We start from the raw sequence: 12,412 nt of genomic DNA, 5'->3' as shown, positions 1-12,412 counted from the left end.
TGCTTGCTTGTCCAAAATGGCCCGAAATGACGCAAATCTACAGCTTAGCAGATGTAAAGCACGGCTGCCTGGACTACACTAAAGTGGTAATTGTTTTGCCGCAAGGGCGAAGAAATGAATGCTACAGCTACAAATCGCAACGTCATGTACATAACGACACGCAGGTCCCGCCGTGGTAGTCTAGTGGCTAAGGTACTCGGCTGCTGACCCGCAGGTTGTGGGATTGAATCCCGGCGGCGGCGGCTGCATTTCCGATGGAGGCGGAAATGTTGTTGGCCCGTGTGCTCAGATTTGGGTGGACGTTAAAGAACCCCCGGTGGTCGAAATTTCCGGAGTCCTCCACTACGGCGTCTCTCATAATCATATGGTGGTTTTGGGACGTTAAATCTCACATATCAATCAATCAATTAACGACAAGCGGCTTGAAACTGTCAGCACACATCTGAAGCAGAGAGCAGGCACGAAATGAGCATACACTGGACGAGCACGTACAATCAACTGTCACAAATCGACACCTACAGCACGCTTGACGAGCAGAAAGAAAGACGCATGAAATCAGCGTAGATGTATACAAAGGACAAGTGCGAACATTTGTAAGAATTGTTACTTTTTTGTCAGTGGGCAGCGCTCTTCTTTCCTAAACGCGGCCACCACAGGAAGCGAAGTGATGTTCGTGGTCTTATGAACTACTGTAGCTTCAAAGCAACTTACCGTGAAAGCACAAGAGGTACAAAGCGCCGGAATCCTGAGATCAGAGCGCACACGAGTGAGCCACCACGCTAACAAACACCTAACCTATATATATGAACTTTGATCACACCATGCGGAGATGCTCGCGAATATGGCAAGATGCGGGGTGGCACAACTTTGAGCGCATGTGCATAAAGCGCGCCCGTCGTGCCATCTCGCGACTGATGAAGAAAACACGCTGAAACTACCGAGCTTTGAGAACTGCCAGTAGTACATGCTGTATACAAAAAGTTCGTTGTTATCAGGTTAGAGTAGGTTTGTTGCGTGGCCGAGTGGATAACGTCGCACGCTGAGGAGCACTAGGTTGCTGTTTCGATACCTCGCGGCGAAACTTTTGCTTCTCGTGTTTTTTTCATGGCAATCAGTATATATTTTACGACGTCATATCCATGACGGCAATACCTCAGCGTAGCCGTGGTGGACCCAGGCGTAAAACACTTTCGTGGTAAAAAAGCTAGGCATTCACCACCGTGAGAAAAGCGCACTTGCGATAAGCTAACGTTCAACTGGACTGAATGTGGTACGACAAGCATGATGGTTGCCCAAGTAGTCGGCATCGCACATTTTTTCCATTATTCTATTTTGTAAAGGTTGAGTGATTGATTAATTGGTTTATTATTTACTGATTGATTGAGTGAGTGAGTGAGTGAGTGAGTGAGTGAGGGAGTGAGTGATTGAGTGAGCCCCATCATGTCGGTGCACAGATCTACAACAGTCTCTGCTGCGCTGTGGAAGTGATAAACGCAGAGGATAAAACTAAGGATTCGTAACTATGAGTATTCATTAACGTAATGATTATTTGAAATATTCATACACGTCACATTACCTTCTTCGCAAACAGGTGTGACTCCGAATTATAAGTATCAGGCAACAAGAGTACACTGGATACCACATACCTAATCTTATTGGTCAGTCATGAAGCTGAACAAATATCGCAAAGACAGAGCCTAAGGACGACATACTCAGTGCTGTGCCTGTCGAGTTTACTGCGTCCCTTTCATTGGCACCGACAGGGAGAGGTTTAGTAGTTGCGACCCCCTCCTCCGAAACGTTTATATTTTGCAACAATAACACGCACGAACATGCACAAAACTGAGTCGGACCACTCTCCCCTAAAGTAATCTATGCCTCTGTTCCTGTCGCTGCACTCTTGGTTCCACCTCGACAAAATAATACAAGCAATTGCATCATACAAGCATGTCGCATTAAAAGAGTTCAGAAAGCCTATTTGGAAGGAGAGTTTTTATGTTACGCCACAGAGGATTCACGTGAAACGATACTTTTCTAGGATTTGCGAGTACTCGCAAATACGAGAATATGCTCTAATCTTTCCGCGCACTGAGTACGTGTCCATTTTGCTGTCTTGCTCCCGTGATATAATGTCCTACGGGTGTTGCAGCACATTTGTACCAACCCTATTTTTTTACCGTTCCCTCCCTATTCCCAATATGTTGTCGCAACCAATAATCATTTTAATGTAGTCTCAAGGAAGTGTGGGTGTGTTTATTGACAAAACTAAATTACTCTACTCAAAAATAATTGACTAGTTTTACGACTAATTGTTAAAATAAACGATAAACTATTGATAGAAAAACACAAAGCGTGTTGGAGTTTCTCATTAACTTTGCATTGAAGGACTGGTGTGCGTAGATTTACAGAGCCAAAGCGATCAGTTATATTCGATGTTTAACCACGTTCCGAATGGACTACCTGCGATACGCACGGGGAGAGAAGGAAAAGTACAGCAATGCCTTTTCTATTTCTACAATGCCTGCCAAATGCACCCAATCCAGCGTTCACCACCCTATCATCTAGCTCTTTCTTGATCTCGCCCATCGCCTATAGTCTCCACGCGTGCTTTGTGGTCATGTGGGAGAGAAACCTAGATGTGGTGCCTCAACACAGTAAGCGAATGAAGCAATTTTTTGTTCAATTCTGTACAGATCCGTGAGCAAGCCTTCTGCATTCCTCATGTTCACAATGATGGTGGTCATCATGCTGTCACTGTAAAAGATACGGTGTTTTAAGACAGCGTGTCGCCGTTCGTGGCGCTATGCGGGCAACCAATAGGAAAGCGTCACTGCAACGCTTTTGCATGCGCCGCGCTGTCATGCATGCAGTGGCAGCGTTACTTCGAACCACAAAGAAGAACCACGAAGAAACAAGTATGACAGACGTATGATATTGGAAAGAGAACCTCGCCTATCGCATCTCCGGTGGAAAGCGCTCAGAAGCACGTTTTGTGCCAGCAGCGTTACTCATAATGTAGCGTCGCAACACTACCACTTCCTAAACTAAGGCGGACCGACGGCTTTCGTTGATAAGCGTGCGTTTGCACTGGCATTGTAATAAAGGAGGCCTTGGGTATATAGAACAACCTGCATTTTTCTCTTTATGATGAAAAATGTTTGTCGCTGACCAAGAAAATGCCACTATTTCAAACATTGGCTGAACGATGAGGACGTGATGTCATCAATATCAGGCATCTGTTTCCACAAGATCATAATGTATTGTAGAATATTGGCAGTATGAAGTCCAAATATTCCCGACGTGGCGGTCTAGTGGCTAAGGTACTCGACTGTTTACCCGCCGGTCACAGTATCAAATCGCGGCGTCGGTGGCTGCATTTTTAGATGTAGGCAAAACTGCTGTAGGCCAGTGTGCTCAAATTTCGGTGCACGTTAAAAAACCCAGGTGGTCGAAACTTCCGGAGCCCTCCATTATGGCATCTCTCATAATCATGTGGTAGATTTGGTACGTTAAAGCACACATATCAATCAACGAAGACTATACACCATAGCAAAAAGAGTGTTTTCGTCACTTTCTATGCTGTAAAAAACTGGAGCAGGCTGGTAAGTTCAAGCCTACACCTCCCCCTTCCTTTACTAGTTTTTTTTTATTTTGCATGTGTAAATATATACGCACACATGCAAACAACTATTTGCATGTGTGCATCATTTCTTATAAACCATGTTGCTTGTGGTAAACAAAGGTGTACAGTGTAGTTAGCGTTAGTCCGATTTTGCAAAACGAAACTATACTGTCGCGACTAGTTGTTCTTCAACTGGCAATTTGCTTATTACCTTTGCAAACTCTAGGGAAAATTTCGCAACATCAGTACAATCTGTAGACGAACTTATTAAAACACACACGCACAATTCAGCTCCGAAGATAGGCTCCAGCATGGGCCCGCACTGCGCAACACCAGGTGCACTGTCTGCCTCCCCATTCAAAATAAGTCCTCCTATCTTGATATTATCGCCACCTAGGCCACCAAGAGCCAATGAATTATCGTGATACTTTACAATGTATAAAATATTTAAGGAAAAAATTGCCCCTGTACCCACGTGTTTTACTGCAAATGTCGTGGAAAGACGATAGTCTTACATCTAGAGAGAGTGAACAAAACGTTTATTTGATGCTCTGTGTGAGAAAATTAGTAAATTTATTCTGAAGGCGCTGTGTTAAAAAGTTTCTATTCGTTCAGCGAAGGCAAACGAGCGCATTGAGGGACGTTAGACACAAACTCTATCTGTCAGTTAACTTCGGAAACGAAGGAAAGCGAGTGCACCTGTCTCGGAGGCGATAAGGTGTAGAACGCAAAGCGACGGGCAGGTGCCACCACAGTGTCTGTCGTCTTGGCAAAGCGTTGGAAACACTTGCTTTTTGGTGCATAGCATTCTCAGCACAGCGTGATAAACGCTACGGTCCTTAGAATTACTTATGTATGCGTTTTCTAGTATAAGGCCCCACACACAGAATATTGACGTGTTGTAATGGTGCCTCAGATATGCGCAATAATTGCTTTTGAATTGACGGTCACCCAAGAATGAACTCTGGAACTTGAGAAATATTGGTGGGCGCTGCGGATGGGGTTAGCCGTTTTGAGTACCGTTTGGGATATCGTTTCCGCGGACAAACAGACAGAACGAAATTTTCGCGTCGAAGTACACCGAGAAAGACCACCGTCTTTAAAAGAAAAACCCGCAGGCAGTGTTACTACAGTTCTCAGCACGCAACATGGGTAAAGCTTTCTGGCGGCACATCTATGGAAAATACATGAGAGGGTAACAAGTGGTCGATCACTCCCAAAAAATTATAACCAGATAGGCATCTGTTTGTGTGCTGCAAGCAGGAGCCATCCAAGAGATGAAACCGGCACTCACCAACACGCACTCACGCAAACCTGGCCTTAACAGACAGTGAAAGGAAACCAAAACAACACAGCCAAAAAAATGTTCATTGGAAACAAAAATTTCAGCGTGCACGTTTTCTACGCAGATTCGCATATCCGTGGGTGCTTTTTACGCCTAACTGCAGACCATGCAACCAATTACAATCAGGACGACAGTGGGAACAACGGAAACTCTCAATTTCTAACTTGCTCGACCCACTGCCAGCTCTTGATCCTTATTATTCGCCGGTATACTATACGAAATCACCATTGTGCAACGCACCTTGTTACGATCAGCATGAATTGAGCACATTTCATGAGTCAAACTCCTTCGTTCCGCGTCAGCGTGAAGCCTTCCATTCTGAAGCGGCGTGCAACGGACATGCTGTCGGGCATCGGCTACGGCTGTTAAGCAGATCCCGTTACAAGGAAGTCTAGTACACATGGATGGTAGTTCAGGAAGGTGACACGGATTGAAGACACTAAGGAAGACGAGATTTAAGCAGGCTTTAGAACTCAAGTCCGAAATACTTTAAAGCACATGACGTCCAAACACCAAAATAAATATGTGCCCTATAAGTTCTTTACAGTTTTGTTTTTGTTTTTCTTTTTCGGCAAGACGTTAGCTCATCCTGCGAAAGGATCGCAAGACGCTTACACCCCCTTACAACAGGAAGTTTCTCTGAAAAAATGATATGGAAATGACAAAAAGAGTAAGCAGACACGTCGGCAGGCCAAATCCAGGACCGAGGAAAAGTACTGGTGTATGCACACGGGAGTAGCAAGCCGGAAACGTTTCATGACAGTATTCGCATTCTGTTTTCCGCGTCATTTTTGTTGTCTTTCAAGACACGCCTCATAAGCAATTGAAAAGTGAAAAAAGTGACGGCATCAAGGGATTTTTTTTGTGTTTGCCACCGAGAAATTGCTGTTTTGATCCACAGCATTTCGAAGCCGTATAACAGAAGGACGACGCGCGAAGTGCCCAGGATGCTGCGAGTGAACAGCGCGAAAACGGGATAGGACGAACAAACAGACAACACAAGCGCTGAAAGAACAATGATGGGCAAGTTTATTGCGATGGAAGATATATGCCGAAAATAAGAACTAAAACAAGCAAAAACAAAACCTGAACTGTCCCCTGGTAAGAGCGATGAAATGCATGTTCGACACCAGTTCACTCATCACAACTTCACAAAAGCGCTATCTCACTTTTTTCAAGCATGACTGAAGGCTCGCGAAAAACTTTAAAAATGCACTCGTGCCAAAAAACATGGGACACAATAGGTTGAATGCACAGTTAACATCGTATACGACATCTTACACGAAACAAACCAGGAACTCCTTGAACAACCGTTTTCGAGAATATGCATGCAACATCAAACCGTCAACAAGCAGCACCTTGGCGTTCTTGTGGCTGCGAAGCATTTCTTAGTGAACTGCAGGCACTTTGAGCGGATCTATCTATCTATCTATCTATCTATCTATCTATCTATCTATCTATCTATCTATCTATCTATTATCTTACGTTTGGGTGCTCTCGTGCTCGCCTCCTTAACTTGGGCTAGACGAAAATAAGTATGGAAGGTAAGAGAGTTTCATGAATATTTCTTGTGGGTCATTGCATGAATAACGCAAAAATTCCTCCGCGTATGCCATCAAACACTTTTCCAGAGCCACTAATTTAGGGCTGTCAAGCTGATGTTTTCTCGTTCTTGAATATCACGACGTTAATGTGTAGGGCCATGAAACATCGCAAGCACAAACCAAACCATTTCATGCGTTTGCCTCTGCACTAACACTGTTCGGCCAGTTGTTAGAAATGCGCAACACAAAGGTTAAAAGCCCAATATGGCGGCACTCAAACCGTTCGTAAATTATTCTATTCCATGGGTTAGGGTACGTAAATATGTGCCACAAGTGATTGACAGTTTATATCAACCCAGGAACAGTTAGAGCAGACATTGTTAATTTAAATTCGAGAACTTTAGAGAAAATTGACATTGCCATCTATTCATCGGCCACGTTGACTCGACCAGTGCAAAGAATCAATTTCGGTATCCAAGCAATAATCAGATCGAAAAATTTTGTGTGAAAATCAAGTATTCTCCCACAAAACTACGCCAGGTTTCGAAACTGCTTTGAAAAAAGACGCTATGCAGGCGTAATGTTGAAGAAACGTCTACTGGGATGACAGTTTTAGGTACTTATATGAACGTTACTGATGTACACTATGATACAAGCGTCGCGCGGAGTTAACGTCAATTGTATGCTCAATCGTCATCGTTTGAAGTTGGTCTATACATAGCATTGCCCAGGGTTGCCATCCTCACAAACACCAGCGCTACAGATCACTTCTGGTGTTCGTAATACCCTTGTTGCTGTTGGCGTCGTTATGCAACTTCAAATTGATTATATAAAACATGCGACTGTTCCAGATATGTCTGTGCGTACATTTGCAGATTTATTCAACAGTCGCGTAACATTTCGCTCAATAAAAAAGATATCAGCATCGTCACCTTCCTTCCGCAAGCTTCTCTTAACATCGTTTCCAATGGTGCTGGAATTTGTCGAATGTTTTGTCGAGTTACTTTTAATACCTTGACTCGTGCCGAACATGCATTTCATCGCTGTGACCACGTGACAGCTGATTTTTTGCCTTCTTTTTGGTTTTTATTTTAGCGATATAATTTTCGTCACAATAAAATTGAGCACACTTGCTCGTTCAGCGATTGTGCTGTCTGTTTCTGAATCTCGGGCCCGTTTCACGCTGTTCACTCGCAGCATCATGTAAAAACTGGCCTTTCAAGACCCCCGTCTGCCCGGGATGATAGCCGTATTCGCGCTGAACGTTACGCGTCACGTTGCCTTATAAGACAATCACATACTCTGTAAAAACACAGCGTCATTTACGAAGGACCTTTTCACTGACAGAGTCTAATAGCCGTTCCATAACAAGTGTGCAGCACTCCGTTGTAAATAATACTGTTACAGCTTCTGTGTCGATGCACAGAACTGGTCCTGCGTGGTACAGCATGCGTGACCATATGGAGGCATACTGCTGTAATTTCGGAAGCATTCGTACGAACACAAACACCGCTTGCTCATTCTGACATATTCATACATGCCACACTTGACAATGTCAACAAGCGTTTTTCGTTTTTCTTAAGTATGAATATATGGTAAATAAGGCATACATATAAACGGAAGGCATTTAAAAAGCCAACACACCCACTCAAACGTCTTTCTCTGCCCAGCCACATCAACCGTGTTTATCGTAGCCCCCGCTTGGGCCTTCTTTTGTACTGTTTATGACGTCACTTATGTGGGTGGACATCTACGATAAATATATACTTGTTTAACACATAAGTATCGAGGCTGTCGGTTGATTGTAGTCCACTCCCTTCCTGACTATACTTTTACGGTCATTTTGATGCACTCAGTAAATGAATGGGGGGATGATTTCTTCCACCGCGTCGGACGGACTGTCATCAGTGTTATTCAACAGTCGGACTGTTATTCAACACTCAAGGAACGCATATCCGACTCATTGAGGCATTGTCACTCTCGTCCTTCCTTATATTTTTTTTATTCTCTAACACTAGGCAGTCTGAGCACTGCTGACATTTGAATATACTTTTCAGGTGACATTTGCTTATAATAATGAGAACAAAAAAGTCGTTTTGGTCACGAACACTTCTTATGAACACTCAACGCATGAGCATTCCTTCAGTTGGCAGCTGTGAACTGAAAACAGCAGCCGTTTACATCTAATAGCTGGAATGCCCCTTTATCACACGCACACTTCAATTCATCGATAAACTGCAACATTCCTAAGTCATTGGCAAGTTAGTGTACACTTGCATTTTTCAGTCAAGTCTCAGTTAGAGCAGAAAATCTCAATTAGAACAGAATCTTGAAGCTACCACTATATATATGATGCATCAAGCTCGTGGAAACAAAGTTTTACATCTCATTTTAATGTCGATAGTACGTGAGTCAATTTTCGAGATTGAACTAGCTAAGTTTTTTTCTGTTTTATCAATTTTTTTGCTTATTATACGAGGGCCGTTAGGCAAGCGACCAAAGGCTATGTTAAAATGATTGACATTTATATTATACATTCACTCAACCATGCTTTCTTTAAGAACAAAGTTGCTTAAGACTTGAATTCATTACTTCATTTGCATTGATATAACAGTCGACAGAATACCATCTAACAAATTGAAACAAACACATTCTTCATTGAAAGGAGGCACGCGAAACACACCCCAGTGTTTGTTTCAACAGCAACAAAAAAGCATGAAATAAGTGCAAAATTTATATGTTATATATGTTATAGCGTTAACTGTATTCGTTCCCATGGGACTATTTTGGTTTCACAATGCTACAATTGCCAGGAAGTTGTACGCGTAGCATACGAATCAGGGAATATTGTGATTACGATTTCGTTTGTGAAAGACAAGCCCACCATCTAGCAACTGATTTGATGTTTTTGACGAGACATCGCCGCGAGAATTTCGCGCATAGTTAGGAAGCCCAAATAGCCACGTTGTGTTACAGAGCAGTTCATTGTATTTCTGTTAATTATTTCATAGAGTGCCTTTCACACCCGTGAACGCTACGCCACATTGGCTTATCAGGTCGGGTGATACCGCAACTTTGCCGATCGACCACCCTCAAAGCGGGAATTTGCTGAAAATTTTACCTTCATAATAACAATAAGTTTGCGTTATTCTAATCATCGCTTCATTTCTGATATAATTTTTTTTTTTGCGTGAGGTGCGTAGCTCTGAGTATTTTTAAAATGCATTTGCTGTGAACCAGCCGGCAGGGATGATTGAAGTGTCTTTCTCATGAGCCGAAGCCTGCAAAAGGCGGAATTATTATAATGAAATTTTTTGTTATGGCTTCAGATAATACAGTATTTCTAACTCTAAATCACCCCAATAATACACCGCCATCGTCATCTGTATATACAGCTGTACTGACTACATGCGGTTATACGTTTTTGTCTTCGTTTAACTTTGTTTTTGGTTATGCATTGTGTCCAGAAATTTGTCAGGCGTATTCATACGAAATTTCTAATATTGTGGGAAAGGTCACTGATTTGGGCTTTTCAAACTTCATACTTTAATGGCATTGGTGAATTTGTAGCTTGATATAATCTCATAATAGGAATATATTTTGCAAATTAGCCTTTGGTATGGCATGGAAACTTCTCTCGTTACATATGGGGTATGTTTTCTTGTTTACATTGAATTATTTATTTACAAAATAGCTGCGTTACCTCGAAGCTTTTATAACAGGGGAGAACGTTTTAGTGCATGTGCTAATTGTTTTACAATGATAAGCAACAAAAATACATGAAACAAGGTAAACACTGTGAAAAAGGCAATAGGTGAACATTTTTCAAGCTACCAGGCAGCTCAAATAAGCTAGGAGAAATATAGTTAAATATAACTTAATCAAAACAAAAATGCATAATTGTGAGATACAGAAATGTAGTCTCTGGTAACGAATTTCAATCTCTTACAGTTTCTCATCAAAAAAGATTTAGAAAAATTGTTTGCATTAAAACTGCATGTGTGTACTTTATTGTGTAGAGAGGAAGAAGATTATGTGCCGCAGTGGGTCACGCCTTTAGCGAGTGGAGCCGAGCGCGAGCTGTTGCCCCGAGCACTGTGATTCTTGGGTCAGTCGCTGCCGCCAGCTTTCCGCATGAATAGACCTGCTGTGAAAGTACTACTTACGGCAATAAACCCCGCGTCAGAGTGGTGCAGGGGCTGGGTATTTTCTTCAGCTATTTCTGGGATGGCAGGTAGTTTCCTGTTGCGGAGCTATAGGTTGAGTTACCCACGTTCGTGCCTAGTCGAAACATAGCATGGTTCTGACTGAAGATGAGGCTATCAATTCCACTTTAGTTATAAAAAATACGATGAAAAAATTGAACAATTGTTTTTTTTGTTGTTGTTAAAGTTTCCGCGCCAGCAATGCTTTTAACTCAACGGCACGTAGAAAAGGATTTCTTTACTCGAGACAAACCAAGCAACTTCATTTTGAAGTTTTTTTATTATTTCTATCAAATCGTAGAGGTGTAAAGATGATTAAATATAACATGTAAAAAGTGTAGTAATTGTTTAATACTTACCATTTTTAGACGCCTAGTTGATATTCAAACGAATAAAAAGAAATCTACGTGTTCAAGCTTGATATGTACAGGATGTTTCACAATAAAGGTAAATCGCGGAGAGAGTGGCATTGTAGTGCGGCCAGCGCTGCAACCAGGCGCCATCCGCCACTCGCGCTTCCGCAGATGATTCAGGAGTGTAGTTTTGAACCGCGTCGTGTGCTACGGCTGGTTTTGCTTGCAGCACTGCTGGCCAGCACGCGGATATCATTACCACTGCAGGAACTAAGCCAATAATGTGCACTAAACGTTCTGCCACGTCAACCTCTCGGCCTTTATTTGTGATAATGGGGTGCTACAAGCAGGATTCGACAGCATACTTTGTTTGCTCTCTTGAAACACCGTGGAGCTGTGTGCGTTCATAAATATTTCTTCTCTGTTTGTGCACCGCAGTACACTTGAACGAGGAAAACACGACAATCAGAACGCAATATGCGTTGTCCTAATTTGACTTTAGATAAAAAAGGCACTAAACAGCAAAAGTCCTACTGCTGCGCTGGCTTAGCATTTTGAAATCAATGGGAACAAATTCTGGAATGTTTCAGGTGATAGCAAATCCTAAGCGTGTCTCTTAGGCTTTGTCTCGCTAGCCTCACTAGCCAGCTCTAAATTTTAGTGTAGTTTTTACAACAAAGCTCAATATTGTTCAGCCGCTCTTTTTCTGGTATATGGTACATGTTAAACCACAGAAACAACACAGTACTGCACGGCATACGAGCCCAGTTTATTCAGCTCAGTCTCATTGTTGTGATGCCAGGCCCGCATCGTCAACTAAAGGGACAATTTGCGGTGGGACACATAGGTGACACCACGCATTCAATGCCGTCTAGAATAGCGCAATCATCGCTACCACTGGGGACATGAACTCTCAAGTGTCACGAGCGCATTTCGGCACCTGGAGCGAGTCCATTCTGTTGTGATCAAATATCAATAATAATTGTTGTGGTTTGAAGTTCCAAAACCACCATATGATTACAAAAGACGTGGTATAGTGGAGGGCTCCAAAAATTTTGACCACCTGGCTTTCTTTAACCTGCACTAAATATAAGCCCATGGGCATCAAGCATTTTCACCTCCATCGAAAATGCGGCCGCCACAGCCGGGATTCAATCCTGTGATCTGCGGATCAGCAGCATAGGGTCTTAGTCACTACACCACCGTGGAGGGTCGTTGTGATCAAATATCGTCGAGAATAAAAACGTTCAGGTAGTTAAATTGTTCAATTCCAAATCATTCCTGAATTCATACCCTTTTGTTTTGTTTTTTGTGTTAAACACGCTCAGCTCCTTAGAAGTCAA

At 42.6% G+C, this 12,412-nt stretch overlaps 1 protein-coding gene across 2 annotated transcripts in view; it reads right to left on the bottom strand.

Annotated features, from left to right (window-relative positions):
* Window positions 1-5,281, bottom strand: part of LOC119161592 (netrin receptor DCC) — a 135,375-nt gene extending 130,094 nt beyond the window's left edge. Inside the window, exon 1 of one of the 2 annotated variants that reach the window (XM_037414137.2) lies at window positions 5,208-5,281. In XM_037414137.2, coding sequence (XP_037270034.2) covers window positions 5,208-5,242 — 35 coding nt within the window. In that variant the 5' untranslated portion in view covers window positions 5,243-5,281. Of the gene's footprint in view, window positions 1-711; window positions 847-5,207 lie in introns of those variants that run through there. The other variant, XM_075878944.1, reaches the window with a different exon arrangement.
* Window positions 5,282-12,412: the final 7,131 nt, after the last annotated feature.

Source organism: Rhipicephalus microplus, chromosome X, assembly GCF_043290135.1.
Source record: "Rhipicephalus microplus isolate Deutch F79 chromosome X, USDA_Rmic, whole genome shotgun sequence".
NCBI classification, from domain to species: Eukaryota; Metazoa; Arthropoda; class Arachnida; order Ixodida; family Ixodidae; genus Rhipicephalus; species Rhipicephalus microplus.
The sequence above is the reverse complement of the archived record's forward strand: the minus strand, read 5'-3'. Positions and strand labels throughout refer to the sequence as shown.